Consider the following 20525-nt stretch of genomic DNA (forward strand, 5'->3'; position numbering starts at 1 on the left):
CTAAAGTTGGTTTCTACAAAGGATGATATATGAAAAAAAAAAAGATTAATCCTGGGTTTTCTATTTGCAAAATATACCAAATGGCTGGAGAATAAAAATGCTGCTAGTCCAGAAGCCAAGTGCCTATTCTGGCTAACGACAAACTTTGTGAAGCATGCATTAAAGATCCATGACCTCCACTGCTTGTAGTCAAGGTGGGAACATTGGAAGGCCTGATTTCTTTAATTTATGTTACTCCAATGGAGAAAAATAATGGCTCAATAAAAATAATAGTGGTGAAATGTTAATTTTAAAAATTTAATATAAATACGACAAGACTAAATATTCACTATTGATCTTAGTACTTGTGTTAATATTTTTACTTGTTAAAACAAGATTTTAGGAGAAGTGTCATTTTAAATATATTATGTGGAAAGAGGATTTAATTCACTTCCGTAGACTATCTTAGGAACTGAGAATATAAAAGATTTTCTTCAAGAGACTCAGCCTAGTAATAATGTGAAAAATATATTAGAAATACTTGTCCAAGTGCACAGAGATACATGTAAAAGTGTATTCATTGCAGCAAGATTTGTAGCAGAAAAAGTGAAAACCTGGTTACAAATATCCATTAATGGAGGACTGGGTGAATAATCACCAAACAATGAAATAGCACACAGCCGTCTAAAGCAGGAGATAGATGGACTAACATGAAAAGATGTGCCCTATTTTAAGAGAAAAAATAGAGGCTACAGAATATGTACCCTATGATCTCATTTAGAAAAAAAGCAGTCAGATGTACTGTACCTGTATAAATTTGTATGTGCATGGAGGAATTTGGAAAAATGCACAAGAGATTGTTAAAAGTAGACACTTTTAGTGGTTGCGACTGGGGTGGGGAAATAAAATCAAACTTTTCACTTTCTTCCTTACCACAAAGGCACTGCATTTATGATTTAAAAACAAATTAAAAAATATCTTAGAGATAGATGACAAAGAGGCACTTGATAAATTCAACATCAGTTACTAGTTTTTAAAACTCTGAGCAGAAAAGAAATAGAATGATCATTCCTTATTCTGATGCGGAAGATTTCAAGTCCACAGCCCACAAACTTTTTTGTTAAATACTAGAGACGTCACTATTAAGTAAGAGATAGGGCACGAATGCCCATTATCCTTAATTGTTAAAGATTATCATAAACTTCTAGCCAAGGCAATGAGAAAAAATAAGACTGAATACAATTTTTGCAGATTATAGAATTGTCTACCCAAGACACCCAAGGGAATCATCTAAGGAACTATTAAAAGTAGTAAGATAGAACAATAAGGTACTCAGTTACAAAATCAAAATATACTTATCAAAAGTTGTCTTATGGGGGCCAGTCCCGTGGCCTAGTGGTTAAGTTCAGTGTGCTCTGCTTTGGTGGCCCAGATTCAGTTCCTGAGCACAGACATACACCATTGGTCAGTGGCCATGCTGTGGTGGTGACCCACATACAAAATAGAGGAAGACTGGCATAGATGTTAGCTCATGGTGAATTTCCCTCAGGAAAAAAAAGTTGTCTTATGTGTTAGCAATAATCATTTAATAGAAAATATAGTAGAGAAATTTCTCTCACAATCGCAACAACAAAAAATGGGCAGAATTTATATAAAGATTTACTAAGGGACATGAAGGACTTGAAGAAAGCTGAACAGGCGTTATTCATTCTACTAACATTTACTACGCACTTACCATGTGCCAGGCATATTTTAGCCAGTAAGGATTCATCAGAGAACAAAAGAGACAAAAATCCCTGCTCTTATGGGGGTGAGATAGACAATAAATAATTTAGTAATTTTTGTTTGTGTGGAGAGAGTGAAACAGGGCAGAGGGACAGGGCATGCCAGAGTGGGATGGTGGGTTACTGTTCTAAGTAGGGTGATGAGAGGAGGCCTCGCTGAGAGGGAACACTTGAGCAGAGACCCTGACAAAGGTGAGGCGTGAGCTGTGTGCGTGGAGAGTGGAGAGGGCTTCAGGCAAGTAACAAGTCCCTGAGGCAAGGGCAAGCTGGCATTGGAGGGGAGAGAGAAGACAGATGAGGGCAGGCAGGGGTTGTAGTTGCCCTAGGGGAGTAGAATAGGGTCCCACAGGTCATCCCAGGGACAGTCATAAGCGTATTGGATTAGAAAATCTAACAGCACAAAGAAGTCAATAATTGTCTAATTCAGAGTTTTAATGTATTCTCAATGTGTTCAAAAGCCACAATAATTAAACTAGTGTAGCACAAGTGTAAGAAAAGACAGATCAAAGAAATATGATTTTTTTTTTGAGGAAGATTAGCCCTGAGCTAACATCTGCTGCCAATCCTCCTCTTCTTTGCTGAGGAAGACTGGCCCTGAGCTAACATCCGTGCCCATCTTCCTCTACTTTATACGTGGGATGCCTACCACAGCATGCTTGACAAGCAGTGCCACATCTGCACCCAGGATCCGAACCTGCGAACCCTGGGCTGCCTAAGCAGAGCATGCGAACTTAACCACTGCACCACCGGGTCAGCCCCAGAAATATGATTTTTAAAAGGCAGAACAAGGGGCCGACTTGGTGGCCTCAGCAAAAAAAAAAAAAAGGACTAAGATAAATTGATTTATTTCATAAATTTATACCTATCTACTGTGATATCTACTTTAAAAGAGACAAAAAGAATAGTTACTGTGAGGAAGTATTTTGAAATAAAGTTGGAAAGCCGTAATAAACTTATAAATGCTATGAAAAAAGGCAATATACAACAGCAAATAGATTTTTAAAATTTAAAAACCATCTATAATCCATCACTTTAGCACAGCAATTGCCCCTGTGCATTTTGTCTTCCATAAGCACACAGTTTATATAAAGCCACGACAAAGTGTTTGCTATTTTGTATTCTACTGTTCATTTTATCATAACTCTTTTCCATGTTTTTTCTACATGTCCCTGGAATTAAACTTTTGTATGAATGCAAAATATTCCATTGTATTGATGTACCACAAATTTTTTAACTGTTCCTCGAACCACTGCACATTTCAGATATTTCTATTTTCTAACTAATACAATAGAGGATATCTTTCCTGCATTTGGAATTTTTTAAATCTTTATTATATAAGTTTATTGGGAAAAATTCCTGGGTACGGTACTTTTATGGCTTTTCCTATGTATTACTAGGAAATTACCCCCAAATTTTACCAGTTTACTATGCAACCCATAATAAACAATATAATTTTACTGCAAAAGAACCCCACAAACCACTAAAGAATTCCTAATAAACTATGGGCTTTAGTTAATAATAACGTATCAATATTGGTTCATTAATTATAACAAATGTACTATACTAATACAAGATGTTAACAATAGAAGAAACTGGATGTGAGGTACATGAGAACTCGCTGTACTAGCTTCTCAATTTCTCTGTAAATCTAAAACTCTTCTAAAAAACAACCCGGTCCAGTGTTGGCAAGGCAGTGCTGGTGTGGCCGTGTGATCAATTTGGGAACATGTGTTCAAAACAATAAAAAAACTTGTGCGCAGCATGCTCTTTGATTTAGCAATTCAACCTCTACCCTAAGAAAATAACAGGAGCTCTATGAAAATTTTGATCTGCAAATATGATTGTCACTGTATTTTTATAGTAGTCAAAAGTTAGAAACAATTTAAAAGCATTTGGAATTGGCTAAACACATTACATATTTATATGACGACATATTATGTCATTATCAAATATCACATAGTACAAGAGAAAAAGTTAGAGGAAAAACAGGTTACTAATAATGTGATACGAATCCCACTGTATTAAAAACGATATATTTATACTTGCATTAAAATCTTCTCCGTTCTCTGGCACTTAGCTTACATCAGCAAACGAAACAATGAATAAGGGGAGAGGAGGAGGAGATGAGGAGAGAGAGAATGGTGGCACTGGGCAAGTCCTGTAGGGCGCAGGAGGCAATTGTAAGAATTTGGCTTTTATTCAAAGTGAAATGTGGAGATAGTGGTGGGTTTTGAGCAGAGCAATGACTGATTTTGACTTTCAGTTAAAAAGAGTGCCCGAGGCTACTCTGTTGAGAGTAGATAGTAGGGTACAAGTGTGCCAGCAGACAGCCTGTTAAGAGGCCACCACAGCGATTCGCATGAAAAATAAAGATGGCTCACGTAAGTGCACAAAAGGAAAGAAAAGGAACAACATACATCAAAATATTATGAGGATGGATTTGCTGGGGTGTTTTTCTGTGCTTTTCTGTGTTTTCCAAATTTTCTATAATGAACACATATCACTTTGGTAAAGAGAAAAAAATGTTTTGGTAAATATACATATGACTTTTAAAGCTTTTTATTTTGAGAAAATTGTAGATTCATACACTGGAATCTATTTTGAAGGAAAGCGACTTTTGGTAAACTATCCTTAGTATAAACTGCTGCTATGAACCATCTTGATAAACGTGTGCCCTGTCCCCTGATTCTCCTAGAATAAACGGACAACTAGTGGCTTTAAAAGTCATCAGCATGAATGCAGAGGAAGGAGTCCCATTTACAGCTATCCGGGAAGGTAAGAACAGCCAACGGGCCCAAGAGATCTGTTTTTAAGTCCTTGATTTGGTTTAAAAAATGCATTGGGTCTAGTCATTCAGCGTTGAGCTTTTGATATTTCTAAAAGTAATATTATAATTGCAATTTTATTCTTCATACCAGTTTTCCAAGTACATTTATACTATCATTTTATTATTTATTCCTGAGGAAATTAAGATTCAAAACTGTTACAGTAGTTGACTAAGACTATGAACTCAATGAGTCTTGAGTACGAACTCAATACTTTCTGTGTGTTTGGTCCCATACTAATGCTAAGGCTATGTAACCCCAGAAAAATGCACATAAAAGAGAGAAAAATATATAATCACACAAATTCTCAGGAAGCAAATTGCCTGAAAATAAGTTGTTTAGATAGCATTGAAGAACTCTGTGGGAAGGCGTGCGTTTTTTACTGTCGTCCCTGTCCATTCTCTGTAACCTGGGCAGTATCACAAGTGGGTAAGAGACCTGCTGTCCGATGGACTCAGGTTTAAACCTTAGATCTACCAATTACTAGTGATGTGACTGTGTGTAGATTCCTATACCTCTTTCAGACTCGGTTTATTGCAGAAAGAGGCTAAGTGTACCTATTTCATTGAGTTGTTACGAGGATTAAATGAGAATATGCATATAAAGTACTTATCACAGAGTCCATTTTCAGAGTTCAACAATTGTTGGCTACTCTTATTCCATTCTGTTCTTTTCCCTAGTGATATCTTGTTCACCATCAAGATAACTAAATAATTTATAACATAAAAATCGAGAAGCCACTATAGTGAAAATAAATCCTTAAAAATGCAATTTATTAACCTTTTTATATGAGCCATTTGAAATAAAATGATAGTAGGATTGCTACCCATTTCAGCAAAAACCCAGAGAAATGGCTCTTCCCCAGTCTCACTTTCTCCCCTTTTAACTCATTCATATTCCCTTCTTCATAGAGCACGTACTACAGGCAAAGCAGATTGCTGGGTGTTGTGAAGGATGAGAAGAGAAAGCCCTGATCTTTGCTCTATATCATTTTCAGTCTTAAGAGAGCAGATGATTCAAGTTACAACAAGTGTTATAATGGAGGTAAAAAAGACGAGCTCAGATGAGAGCAGCTAGTCTCAGGGTGGCTAATGAAGTCAGTAGATATGGAACTGAGCTTGGAAGGATGGGTTATGCAAATAGGCATGGAAAAAGCAATTCAGAAAATGAGTTTATAACTGAATTTCCTGCCATTTTCAAAAGTCTTTCAGAGCCCCTAGGAAACACATCTTTTTGAATTTGAGTGGGAGGACCAAATGGCAATCGGGTCATCTGGGTCGGATCAGGTGCCTTCTGGAGAAAAGCATGGTTTTAAGTGTTTAATAATGGAAGCTGCATTTACTAATGTACTTGTTAGTGGTCCCCATGAAAGGATGATCAGATTTAAAAAGAGATGTGTGCATAGGTTAAAGAGTATTTCTAAACATAATGGAAATCCCGGGTCACCAACATAAAGGGAGGGTCTCTAGGCCCAGGTTCACCCCGTTCTTGCGGTGCTGCCTTTGTCAGCTTGCTCACTCAGATTTGCCCACAGCCATGTTTTTCAGGTTGACATTTGACTTGCACAGTGAAAGCTTTTGCCGGATTTGCTAACAGATGGTTCTCAGCATGGTTCACAAAAGCTGGACCTGTACTGTTCTGTATGCTAAATGTTCTTCTTATTGCATATTTACTGAAGGATGGCCTCTCCATCACAGGTGTTTGCAATTATATTTAGTATTCGACTGTGGGCTTTCTGGGTTTGTTTTATGGACTTACCTTACTGAATGCTTTGCTTGTATAATATTAAAAACCACAAAAGGATTTTTGACACATTGGAGGTTGTTAGGCATCCAATTTCCAACAATGAATGTTTCTTTTCCACCAGCGTGAAGCTGGGACCCCTTGTTAGAGGAGCCCTCCCCGCTAGAAAACATGAGGCCAAATTGGAAAACTTTGGCACTGTCCCATTTTTTCTGTAAGAGCTTTAGGGATGTGAGACCAGGGAGACAGGAGGTTAAATGAGAAGGGCTGGAAGACAAAATAAGAACAGCTGGAGTTCATTAGTTAAAATCCAGGGTCACTAGCTAAAAAGGCAACCGAAAACCACGAGCAGAAAAACTGAACGAGTAACGCAGGCTTCTTTAAAAAGCCTTGAAGCAGGAATTACTTTTCCTGAACAGTTTGGCTGCTCTGATGGCGTATCAGCCGAAGATTTATTGAGTAGGATTTTACTGCATGTACAGTCTTTCTATTTATGGGTAGAATACATGTGGCAGTTTATTAATCTGGTCATTTGGAATACTATTTGATCTTAACATGAAATATTATGAATTAGCCAAAGTATGAACAGCACTAAGAGAAACATCTCTTAATACGTGTGCCAGATACTTTTCATGTGTTACCTCTTTCAAGTCTCTTAACAACCTTTACAGATAGATAGTATTATTATTCCAATATATAGCCGTGATTCAAACCAAATCTCTCTGATTCAAAAATCCATACATTATGCATTCGTTCTACAAATATTTATTGAGCTCCTGCTATGGACAGGTGCTCTGCTGGCTGCTGGGTACCTAGCACTGTACACAAAGACATGTTCCCTACCCTCATTCCTTTGCTAATTATAAAGATTAGAAGTCTTCATAGCAACTTAGAAAATCTTTCATAACTGGCTCTAGAATTACATTTTAAATGTTTATTTTTACAAGTAGGAGAAAACACTTCCATTTGAATAGGCTAATATTTTAAGTTTTTATATAAGAGCACATTCCCCAATTTTATTAAATGATATATCAATATATTGATAATGTGTATTATTTTAAGTATCTTCTATAAAAATAGACACTTTGGGTTTAAAAAGGACTTCCTGGACTTTCAGCCTGTTAACAGCATTTGTTTAGGAAGCAGCCATATAACTAATCTTTTTTTGAGGACTAGGCATCTGATATAATCTACCCCCCATAATCTTTTTTTAAAACTCTTACATCAACTTTAGTTGGTAAAGTATGTAATTTTTATTGTAGTGATGAAGGAATCTGAGCCTCAGAGAGGTTAGGTAACTTGTCTGAGGTCACAGAGCTAGTAATCAGAGATGTTAGGTGTTAGAATTCATTCTCTCTACTCAAACTCCTTTCTACATTATTATGATAAATTTAGAAATCCTTAACTCAAGCATTTCTCTTTAGCAACAGTAAAAATAAAAATCTGTTTTTATGATACATTTTGTATAAATATTAGGCAAAATGCTGAAGAAATATTTTAAAGAAAATAATACGTAATATTATCTATTTGTCAATTCTGATTCTGTCGACTTCCAGTAATTGCAGTGTTTAAATTAGAAACAGTTGCAGTGGAGAATATTTTAAGATCATTCTCTAGCAGAAAACATTACAAAGGAATTATTCCCAGTCCAAGTATGAGAAAGCTGAGCCAAAAATAAAGTCAGTCACCTCCCCAAGGTCATACAATGAGGTGGAGGATGCCAGTTAGAACTGCTGAGTCGCTGTTACCACACAGAGATTATGGCAGGTCTGGCGGACAAGAAGCCCTCCACTGAATGCAATCAAAGCACAGCAGGGACGTGACATATTTACAAGTGCGTAGTTACATTTTTATAAAACAAAACAGTGGTAGGATGATGGTATGTGATTGGGATTGCAATTCCAAAGAAATCAGATGCTAACTATTATCGAACATGTGTCTTAATAATTATCTACATTTATCTAGATGATGTCTTTTCTTGGAATGCATCACTCAACTCATTGACTTGATTTGTGACACACAGGCCAGAGAAAATGTAACATCAGGAACTACGAACTGTTTTAAATTCAGTGCCCAACGTGGGTTGAGTTGTGGGAATTGGCTCCATTAATGACTCCTACATAAACTCATTAAAACTATCGGGCCTTCATTAATTCACAAGCACTTATTGAGCACCACGAGCCAGGCCTGTGCCAGGTGCTTGAGATGCAAAGACACGGACAGGGAAAATCTACGCTGTTGGGAGCTCACAATCTGGAGAGGGCTTGGACCACCAGGCACTCTCTCTCTACACAGCCGTGCTCTAGGACTCTGAAAGTGAGCCTTGTTCTTCCTTGTCATTGTCATCCTTACATTTTCTTCTAAACTAAAGCAGAACATAGTAGACTAATATCAAAACATCATGACCCATTGCACTTGCAAAACATCAATTTTCCCAAAACTTCACTAAACCACAGACCCAAATGAAGTGAACAAAACCAAGAAATTAAATATTCTTATATCATTGCAAGATAAAAATAATTTTTTCTACATTATTAAATCTCTTACATATATGAGAATCAGATTAAATTCCATTGGGTGGAATTCCAGTGGTATTTAGTTGGTCATACTAAATACCTTTTTGGACATTTAAAATAAATAAAGAAACACTCTGCATTTTTTAAATGAGCTGAATAATGTTTTGTCGTGGGTCATTTTTCCTATAGGAGATTATGTTGTTTTCTTCAGGTTTTCTCTTTGGCTTTTTGAGTGTTCTCATGATCATACCAAGTTAGTATATGTAAAATTCTTACAACTCCTAGCATGTGAGAAGTGCTCAATGAGTGTTAGCTGTTATCATCATTGTCATCATCATCATCATTATAAAACTATTTTAGAAGCACTTAAAGTAATTCCATTGTGATTCCATTAGTCTGGTGCTTTGAAGACTCCCAAATTTATCCTAGTGTCTTCTCCTTGAAGAAAAACAAAAGTAAGTATACTTAGACTATGTGAATTATAAACACAACAATTTTACAGGATCAGAATGCTCTGATTTTAGGCTCTTTCCGCTTCTCAGTTGGCTTTTGCATCCCTCAGCTGATCAGCCTGCGGAACACACCACATCCTCCTGTGAAGTTTATGAGGTGGCCTTGAACTTAAAAAAAAGATTTTTTTCTTCCTAGGTTTAAGGCCCACGCATCTGAGGCTGTAGGCCTTTTAGATACTTCTGCTGGATGGACCAAGCAATATACCAATACCGTGAGATAAATGCTTTAAACGTCATCTGCTCTTTCATGAAAATTCCCTATTATTACTCATCAAAAGTCACAGTTTCTATATAAGTATTTCAGTAGTTATGGGGTGTTAAAAAAGCAGTAGTAGACATGGTCATAACACACAGCATTTATAAAGACAATTCAAAGACACAGAGAATAAAACATCTTCAACAGAAATACCTAATGCCAACCAATCATAGGTATAGAAATATTAGGTCATTAGTGACACTAATTCAACAATAAATATTTACTGAGTGCTCATCATATCCCAGACAGTGTCCTAGGCACTGTGGAAAGAGAATTAAGCAAAAAAAGACCAAAGCAGCTGCTCTCCATGGAGTTTATATTCTTAAAGGTAGAGACAGACAACAAGCAAACAGATAACATGTCAGGGGCAACAGACCTATGGAGAAGCATACTGCAGGGCACAGGGTCACTGCTGTGGGTCAGGGGTGGGGGCTGCTATTTCATCAAGAGGGGTCAGGGAAGCCCAGACCTTATGTATATCATTTGGGCAGAGATCTGAAGGAAGCGAGGGAGGAAGCATGCAGAGAGCTGAGACAGGAGGATTACAGACAGGGGCAAGGGCAGGTGTAAGACAGGGATGGAAGTGTGTTTGGAAGTGTCCAAAATACAGGTGGGGGGCCAATGTGGCTACGGCCAAGTGAGCAAGGGTGGGAGGTGCAAGGCTGGGCAGGCCATTGTAAGTCCTTTCCATCTTACTCGGAGTGAGATGAGACACCACTGGAGGGTCTGGAGCCAGGTGGGGACAGGCCCTGACTTCCATTTGGGAAGGATCACAGTGACTGGTGTTCTCTGGAGAAGAGACTGCGGGAAGGAAGGAGGAAGCAGGGAGACTAGTTAATCTGAAATAATTCAGGTGAGATGTGACAGTGGCCCAGGACAGTAGGAGAGGAGATGGCAAGGAGGGAGGGATTCTGGACATGTTTTGAAGGTATTGCCAACAGATTTGCTGACGGATCAGACAGGGGCGGGAGAAGAAGAGCTGAGAGTATTTGCAATTGAGTAGAGCAGTGAATCCTCATCAAAGGGGTTGATGGTTTCAGAAGATTTCTGCAAAGAAATTGAGGATTGAAGATAAGACTACTAATGCAAAGGTAAGAGAATAGCAGAGAAATGGCAAAACGGACACTTTCCCTACTCCTATGAAACAGAATTGATCAAGAAAAACTGTATGAAATAAAGATGTATACTGACTGTTGTTAGCTGTGAGCCTCATCCTAAGTAGATATTATTTCCTGAGCTTTTTAGCAAATGATAGTATGAAGCCATTATGATGAACAAAACATGCCGTCATGATTTTAAAAATCAGCATCAGGAGTTTTAGTAATATCATATTTAAGTGAGACTATAATTGTATTAAAAATAAAATATCAATATTCTTAGTAATTTCGGCTTTACCATATGCTTTTAAAATCTAATTTTGGTATATCCTTTGTAATGTGTGTGCATAGAGAGAGAAATTCATGAACATAATTTATAAATAAAAATACACATAAAATACAAGCATTCTCAACTAATGTCGGAAGTGTTGTTGTGACTATGGAAGGTGGTAAAAACTCTCGCAAAAATGACATAAATAAAATTTTAAGATGTTAATCTGGAAGGAGGGGTTTAGTGGGGTTCAAGGTGAAAGAGAGGGGGAAGAAGCTGAGGGCCGGGGTATTAATTCTAATTTGCACCCGTGTGACACTTTACATTTACCAAAGTTTCCACACATGGGCTCTGATTCCATCCTCATGTCATCCTGTGAAGTCAAGTCAGGAAAGGCATTATCTCTTTTTCATAAGGAGTGAGTTGAGACTTAGGTTGAGATTCTCTCCTGAGCTCACTCAGACAGAAAGTGACAGGGCCAGGATTCACATTAGGGCTTCTGGCTCCACAGTCAGTTTTCCGTTAAAACACTCAATAAATATTTTTGATAAATTAAGTGCTTACTCTGGGCTGAGTGTTGCACTAGGTGGTGTGGCAGCATCTGAAAGAGGGGGAAAGTCACTCCCCCAGTTCCCATGTAGGCTTCAGTCTGGGACTAGAGACATTAATAGGGGCCTGTGAAGCTGTTACTACATTTACAAAGCCACGTACTTGTAAAAGTGAAATAATACATTTAGCTCATAGGGATTCGAGGGGCAAAAAGAGTCATTAGAGCAAAGGTGTGGGCAGGAGCCTTTGGTGCTAAGAGGTTCCCGGCTCCAACTGACTTCAGTAGAGAAGGAAATTCACCGGTTCACAGATCTGCTAACTACGGGCTTGCAGGGTGCAGACAATGTCACCAGGAATCCATGTCTCTCCATCTCCCCCACACTGTTTTTCTCTGCCTTAGATTTATTCCCAGGCATGCTCTCGCCAGGTGGTGGTAATCTGACCATAGCAACTCCTGGCTAAATCCTACAAGCTCAGCCCTCACAGTGGAAAAGAAAGCACTTCTTTCCTCGTGGAAAACAGGAAAACCAGCAAAACAGGGCTCTCCCAGGCTTGGATTTTGTGCCTGTCTCTGACCCGCTCACTGTGGCTAGGGCGTGCTGTGCTCTGATTGCCTAGGCCTGGGTCACATGCCCACTCTTGGGTAGGGTTGGGTCAGCCCCACCAGAAGAGCATGGCTGAGTCGCAGAGGGTTGGTTCCCCAGAGAAAAATAGAGGTGTCCCCACTAGAAGGGAGAATGGCTGCCAGGAGGAAAAAACAACAGAGGATCAGTACATAAGATTCCTGAAGGAAGTAATTGTGTTCCAAACTTTGTAGGGAGTATTTGAGTTTGTCTTTAATCTTACAGAACTCTGGGAGGGAGTTGGTGCAGGAGATTCATGATAGGTAGATGGACCCTACAGAACGTTCGTTAGAATTTCTGTACTTAACTTTTCCTTTCCTTTAAGTTTTGAGGATACTATTTCTTCATGCAGAGATGCCCTAAGCTGAGAATCATCATCTTATTATTGAGCCTTTTCTGGTCTCCACTCTCCTGAAGCTGGGGGTCTTCCTATCTCTGGAGCCCCCAAAGACAGCCTTTCAAACCCCCTCCCATTCATTTACCGGCCTTTTGTGGTGACTTCTCCCCTTTAAGGCCTCCTTTAGTGACCTAATAATCTGTTATTGACGAGGTAAGAGAGTCCTCAGCCCCCCCACTGCCCTGGGCTCCCTAAGGTTGGCTCTCTCCTCTCTGCAAGTTTGCCTTTTCTCCTGTCCACAGAGGTTTGCAATTCTGCCTTTAAGAAATCCCCTCCACTCGCTCTTATGTTTCAACAATCCTTCCTCGCATGCTCTTATCCCTGCCCTCCACCACTCACGTCCATGGGCCCTGTTGACTGGCTGTGGGATTTTGAATTTTAGAGAATGGTGTCATGTCGCAAAGTCCTGCCCTGCAAGGCAGAACACTGCATTTCCTGCTCCCCCAATGGCCTCTCTCCAAGCCTGCTCTCCTGAGGCTCTGAAGCAGAGACGATAAGATTCCCAGAGGAAAGCATTTGCAAAGTGCTCTGAGTGCTTTGATGAAATTGATTGGGTAAATGGAAACACATTTTTTCAACTGCTTTAGCCTCTAAGAAAAATGTTATGTAAATGCCATGACTAGCCGTTTAACAAATAGTGAAGGTCCTTTGTGATTTTAAATATTACTTCACAACAAGAGATTCCCCCCCCCCCCCCGCAGTAAAAAACCAGAATGCTTGATGTGAAATGTTTAAAAAATAAATGCTGCTTGATGCCTTTTAAGGCAACGCTTTCATTATCAATGACTGAATTAACATCTTTATTTAATTTTTCTAGCTTCTCTCCTGAAGGGTTTGAAACATGCCAATATTGTGCTCCTGCATGACATAATCCACACCAAAGAGACACTGACATTCGTTTTTGAATACGTGGTGAGTTGCCCCAGCACTTTAGGAAGCATGAGGGGAAAGCCCGGTGCTTGTGTAATGAATCTGTTAATATTTTATGGCACGATAAAACTTTCATTACAATGTGGAAAGTGTCATGGAAATTTTCATCATTGTGGCTCGTAGAGCCTGTTGTGCCCAGATTCGTTCTTTGGTCCTACTTCTTTACTCGCTATGTTTGCTGTCTTTCCCCCTCACCAGCAATAATAAATAAGCACTTTGAGTTTGCCTCCTAAATAAAACTCCTGCACTTGTTTTTTTATCTATTTTTAATCATGATCTGAGCAGAACCCAACATGTTTTCATTGACAATAAAGATGTAAATCAGAAGGTTTTACAAAATTGTATACGAGTTTACTAAAGAATAACTCATTTTGCGTTTTTGAAAGGAAAAAGTATTCAAATAAGCAGAAAGAAATCATCAGGCGTGTGTCCTTAACTTGCCTCCAAGGACACTTGGGGAGTGAAAACCCCCCTCTCTGTGTTCAGTGCCAGTCGTTTCAAGGAGCATCTCTTTGTGCCAAGAAACAGTCTTCCTTCTAGGAGCAGCAGCTTAGGAAGGCACGCTGTGTTTGACTTTTAACAGTGGAATCTCAGAAAACCTTGTTATGTACCTTATGCTCCTTATTCTCAAAAGTTCTGAACTTCGGGCCTCTGATGGTCAAGTCTACGGTCTGCTTTAGGGTATTAACCAAGCACCGCTAACGTCACTCTCTCCACTACTTTGTGTAGCACACAGACCTGGCCCAGTATATGTCGCAGCACCCGGGAGGCCTTCATCCTCACAACGTCAGGGTGAGTACTGTGAGGGGCAGGACTCTTCTGGCTTGCCCACAGCAGGAGAATTTTGAAACAGACTGAAATCGCGAAGCAAAGTTCCATGATACCAAATAAGAAGATAAATATCACTGATATTCCAGAGAAAAGTAATAAAAAAAAAGAGTTACCTCTCAAGATTTGGAGCGATGTCTAGCTATTTTCTGGGCCACCTAACCTTGTCAGTCATTGCCGTCTTGCAAATGTCTTTAGAAGTATAAGTCGATTAAAAAGAATCGCGTTAAAAGGAAAGAAGTGAAGCAAGGCCGTCATAAAATAAATGCCTTCTTCGTGGCAGAGTACTGTGGACTGTGATCAAATTTGTGTTGTGCTTGTAGTTCCTCACTAGAATTAGCAGACAAACTACATTTGTTGGATCTTAATCACTTACCCTTTGGCCTGTTTTATCAGATCCTATTATATATGAGACCAACTTCCATTCTTCCAGTCACTGGGAGAGAAATAGTAATAAACTCTTAACTAGCTGTAACTCTACATTTATTATAAATTTTAGAAACCATTTGTATTTCATACTTTTCATCCCCTAAGCTTTTATCGTTATTAATTAATTGATTGGCCCTAAACATAACCATATGAGATTTCTGTATGATGTACTCATTCGTTTGACTAATATTTATGTGTTCATTTATTCACTCATTCATTCAAAAAATATTTATTGAGTATTCAGTACTATATTGAGTTCTGAGGTTTCAATAATGATAAGTTGCATTTCTTATTCTCAATGAGCTTAAAGTCTGGTAAGATATATGGATTTAAATAGGCAGTGGAAAACAAAGGGCTAAGAGCTGTGGCCGTGTTAACTAGGAGTACCATGAGAACTCATACTAAGAGGACTTAATCCAGCCTTGGAGGCAAGGGGGAAAAGGTTTGAGGACAGCAAAAACATTTTAAAATAGCTGTTGGAGAATGGGATAGAGAACTAACTAGGGAAACCAGGAAGGAATGTCTCGTAGTGTGTTAAGGACCCTGGTGAGGATGAAAACCATTAAATTATCTGCATGAGCATTGGATTTCTTTTAAATGGCAGTGCTTAGCAATTTGAATAGAGGAGCAAAGAGAGTAGACAGTTGAATTGACTCAGAGTTGGAGTTTTGCGGGACATGTGAGAGGAAAGGACAGTTGGGCAAGAGAATTGAGGAGATTGTCAAGAGACAGGTTAAAGCGATGGTCAGTGGTTTCTAAATTGAGTCTAATCTGAAGGAAAGAAGTAAAGATAAGCAGGTTGCTGATAGGTAGGGAGAGAGCTGGAAGAGTCAAGGAACTAGAAATGTTGACGAAATAGAAGAATGGCTGGAGAAAGAATAACCATGAGAAAGATAAAAGATGTTCAGGCTTGAGTGACTCACATACAGACACTGTGCTGAATTTTTAGAAGGATGAAAAGACATAGAAGATATGATTCCTGCCCCCAAGAAACAAAAAGAAGAGATAAGAAGTATACACCAATATTATCACAGGACGTTTGTGAATATTGCCAAGCAAGAAATAAGACCTAGTATTGTAGATGTGCAAAAAAGTAAAAGATATCTTCTCACTTAAGATGTTTCCTTAAGCCAAACCTTAAAGATGCATTGCATTTCAAGAGGCTGGGATAGGGAAAGATGTTACGGGAAGAAAGAATGCTTTCAACGAAGGCACAGAGCAGGGAAGTAGAGGAGGTGCTCAAGGAAAAGGACCCCAGAGTCATGCACTGTTAGGGTGAGAGGGACCACCGTGGTTTCAGTGTTCAGGTTCTGACCCATTAGTGGGTTATGAAATTAATTTGATGACTAGCAACCAGCATTTTAAAAAATGAAATAGAATGGATGAGAAGAGAATAGAAAATATTAGAGCACATTACGCTTAGTAAGCATTATTTTGTGCAATTTTTGTTCCAGTTGAAACTGTACTTTCATCTATGTATGGATGTGAATACTGGATACATATATATTTTTCACAGTGGGTTGCAGTAAAAAAAAAAAAAAAAAAGCCTTAAAAACACTGGGCTGGTCCAACTTCCTTATTTTGCAGAATTGAAATCCAGGGTTTGAGAGGACATATACTTTGCCTGAGGTTATAGAGCCAGCTCTTGCGGTTGCTGAAAGAGATTCTTGGTTAAGATTCTTTTCCACTAATGCTGTACTGCATCTTTGGTCTTGTTGGCCTGAAATATAGAATACCTTAGTGAAATGGGGTACATTAGTCTGGGGAAATAGATTGGCAGGTGGCTGAGAGCCTTACTTTCTAAGATGTGGACTTTATTCCTTAGACAGTAGAGTCATTAAAGGCGTTTGAGTTGAGAGAGAATGAGATGATCAGAAGGAAACTTAGTAACTGTGGTCTGAGGGATGGATTAAGAGAGGAGACTGGAGTCAGGGATTCCAGGTAGGAGTTTATTGATGTGGTCTGGCCCAGTGCTTCTCAAACTTCAATGAGCAGACGAACGACTCAGAGATCTGATTCAGGAAGTCTAGGGTGAGGCCTGAGCTTCTGCTTCTAACATGCTCCCAGGTGATCTAGATGCTGCTGGTCAAGGACCAAACTTTGAGGAACAAGGATCTAGGTAAGAATAAAGGCTTAAATTATGGTAATTAAGGTAAGAATGGAAAGGAATGTGGAAAACTAAAACAAAGAAGGGTTCAGCCAGAACGTGGTGACTAACTGGGCATGAAGAGGGCAAAGATGGGGCCAAACATGACTGATTTTGAGTTTGATCATCCAGGAGAATTACAGCTCTGTTAACAGAAATAGGAGAAAAAGTTGAGTTGGAGAGAAAGAGGAGTCGTCCTGTTTTAGATGTGATGAGCTCCTAGTGGAGGTGGGACATCCAGAGGGAAATGAGCAGCAGCAACTGAAGAGGAGAGTGGTGCTCAGGAGGGAGACAGACATAGGCTGGAGGTGTAGATGTGAGGGTAATCGGCACATGGAGTTTGTAGTTAAAGACAAGAGCGTCAATAACCAAAAGAGCAAACACACCAAGAAAAAAGGACTGGGGATAGAACTTTTGCCTTTAGGGAAGAAAAGGAACAGGACACAAGGGACAAAGGGAAGCAGCTTTTAGGAATGAATAAGATCCAGAAAAATACATTTTCATGGAAGTCAAGGGAAGGCACAGTTTCAAGGAGGGCATAGTTGAGATTGTCATAATACGGTTGGGTCCCATACAATTGAAATTCATACGTGACAGCAAAGACTTTGTGAGTTTGGGAGGGATACACTAATAAATAGAGGGGCTTCCTAGGGGTATATGGAAGCTCAAAGAAAAAGTTATCCAATCAAAGCAGGTGGGAGTAGGGATGAGTTCGCTATAGTAGAAGCAGCAGTGAAAATGCTAGGATGCCAGAGGGGCATGGTATATTCCAAACATGGAAGGTAATTCAGTAAGGCAGAGGTTTAGAATGAACAGAGTTGGGGACGGATGGTTAGAGATGAGACTTGAGAGGTAAGCAGGAGCCAGAGAATGAAGGGCTCACTATGTCGTGCTGTTCCATATGAGGAGCCATTAAGTGGCTTTAAACAAGGAGGTGATAATTTCAAATTTTCTTTTTGCAAAGCTCACTCTGATGACACTGTGGTGACTAGGTTAGAAAGAGGGCAAGACTTTTTTTTGGAATGTCATAGTCCCCTGACTGCACTCTCTCCCTGTATTTTTCTACTCCCACCTCATACTCCTATTTCCTCTAGTCAAACCCCACATGCTGGTATCTGTTAGGATTACCGCCTTGACAATGAGGCTAATCAGGACAACAGTGGTGCAGATGTGAGGTGATGGTGGAGGAAAGTGGACATATATTCGATCAATTACTTAGCTAGAATTGACAGGAGATGGAAGAGTCAGCAATAATTTTTCTAGCTTTTTGTGTGCGTGTGTGAGGAAGATTGGCCCTGAGCTAACATCTGTTGCCAGTCTTCCTCTTTTTGCTTGAGGAAGGTTGTTGCTGAGCTAACATCTGTGCCAATCTTCCTCTATTTTATGTGGGATGCTGCCACAGTGTGGCTTGATGAGCAGTGCTAGGTCTGCACCCGGGATCCGAACCTGTGAACCCCCGGCCACCAAAACGGAACATGCAGACCTAACCACCGTGCCACCAGACTGGCCTAAATTATTCTAGTTTTGAGTATTTAGATGGATGATGGTGCCATTCACTACCACAGGGAAACAGAGAGGAAAATGGATTTTAGAGGGATATAGTGAGTTAAGTTTTGGATATGCTGAATTTGAGGTGATTATGGGATGTCCAAGTGAACTTCAGACTATATGGGTCTAAAGTTTAGGAAAGAGATCTGAATTGGAGATAAAGATTTTGAAATCATCCAACTGTAGTTGTTAATTGAGGCAGTCAGTGGATTAGATGGCTGAGGGAGACTGCGTAAGGTGATAAGGTAAGAAGGTCAAGAATGGAGCCCTAAGGAACGTCAATATCTTAGCGATCAGGAGAGGAAGTAGAACTCATGAAAAGAGCAGCCATAATGATAGAAAAACTAAGAGGCTGTACCAAGGGGAGAGAGCTTCAGGAAGAAAAACATGGTGCCAAATGCTGCACGGAGAAGAAATGAGAGGCGTCCATTGGATTTCCATAGTGAAAGGCATTGGTGACCATGGGAAAACATTATGAATGAAATTATCATTGCAGAAGCCATTTTATAGAGAGATGAATTTCACATTTCAGAGGACAGTTGCATATGATGGCAAGACCCGGTGTGGGACCATGGGATTGAGAGGCTGAACTGGGTTGGAGAAGCAGATTGTTGGAACTGAGGGGGCTGGCTGGGCTTTTTCACATGGGCACTGATGTCAAGGAAGCAACAGCTGTGATCCAGGTGCCCAAGTCTTCAGTGAATGGTGGAGAGTGGTGGGGAGTTCTGTGGATGACAGTGAAAAGAGGCATCGAGGAAAATGGAGCTGGATGACATGAAAGCCCAAGGGACAGGGATTTTTACTTAAAGGTGGAGAAGCAATGGTTTTGAAATGGTACTGGGGAGTCAGGAGGCTGCTGACCCCACTTCATGGTGGTCATAGATATGAGTAAGTTGTAGAAAAAGTAGCATCCACTTGAGAATGCTTCAGGGGAGCAGTGAACTCAAGGCGTCGTTCAAGGAAAGGAGCCAGAAGGAAATTCCCTAGTGGTTGGGTTGTAGGGAGTTTTTAAACCCAGACTGAGGAGTGAAGATTGAACAATGAAAAGGTCTGGGAGAGGAAGGAGCGATGGATGCTGGGTTAAATGAGAGCAAGCGCTAAGCAGTTTGGAGACAAGCTTATGTGGGGAAAAAGGAATAGTCAGAGAGGCTTACCCTTTGAGTAGTGACCACAGAAGACAGGCTGGGAACACAGTGAGGTTAGCCTGTGTCAGATTTCTCGCAGAACAATCCCAGGGACCCCCAGTGAGTGGAAGGACTCGGGCTCCCCTGCAGGAGTTGGCTGACTGATATGTTTTTGAGGGACTCCCAGCCCAGATGGCACTAGCCCAGTGGAATTATTATGTTCCCAAGGGACTCATTGTATTGGAAACAGGACTAACGCCTGGGGTATGGGAGCCTCTCTGGAAAGAGTCACCCACACTCTGGCTTGATGGTGAGTGAGAAAGCACCGTCAGACTGGTCCCGTTGTTGGTGCAGCTTCGGCAGTGTTGATGGAAGAATTCAGCTTGTAAGGGACTCAAGAGCAAGTGGGAGGTGAGGTTAGTCAGCACAGACTGCAGTTTTGAGAAGTGTGACTATGAAATACCAAACCTTAAGACCGCAGTACTTTACTGCGTACAAGTGCCTGAGGACATCTGTAGAGCCAGGGAGGAGAGAGACCGAAGAGCAAGGAGTGGGGAGGCGGGTGTGACTCATGAGTGAGAACAGTCTATTCCAGGGACGTGAAAGGCATTTCAGCCTGGCCACTAAGAAGCTGTCTCTGACTCAGCCGACTCCCTCCTTCCCCGTCATGTTTTCACTGTCTTTTCTCCAGTTTCTCAGGATGGTGTAGTGGTGTCAGGGAGGGCCGAATTTGAGACCTGGCCCTGACTCTTTCTAGAGGTTTTTTTTTTTTTTTTTTTTAAGGAAGATTAGCCCTGAGCTAACTGCTGCCAATCCTCCTCTTTTCGCTGAGGAAGACTGGCCCTGAGCTAACATCCATGCCCATCTTCCTCCACTTTATATGTGGGATGCCTACCACAGCATGGCGTGCCAAGTGGTGCCATGTCCGCACCCAGGATCCGAACCGGCAAACCCTGGGCCGCTGAAGT

The 20525-nt window shown here is 40.3% G+C and overlaps 1 protein-coding gene across 1 annotated transcript in view; it reads left to right on the plus strand.

The window, feature by feature from the left end:
- The window catches only part of CDK15 (cyclin dependent kinase 15), an 85170-nt gene that overhangs the window by 1764 nt on the left and 62881 nt on the right, over positions 1–20525 (plus strand). The window contains exons 4-6 of the mRNA XM_014860064.3: positions 4459–4538; positions 13370–13464; positions 14212–14274. Coding sequence (XP_014715550.1) covers positions 4459–4538; positions 13370–13464; positions 14212–14274 — 238 coding nt within the window. The remainder of the gene's footprint in view (positions 1–4458; positions 4539–13369; positions 13465–14211; positions 14275–20525) is intronic.

The sequence above is a fragment of the Equus asinus genome, chromosome 4 (genome assembly GCF_041296235.1).
Source record: "Equus asinus isolate D_3611 breed Donkey chromosome 4, EquAss-T2T_v2, whole genome shotgun sequence".
Taxonomy (NCBI): Eukaryota; Metazoa; Chordata; class Mammalia; order Perissodactyla; family Equidae; genus Equus; species Equus asinus.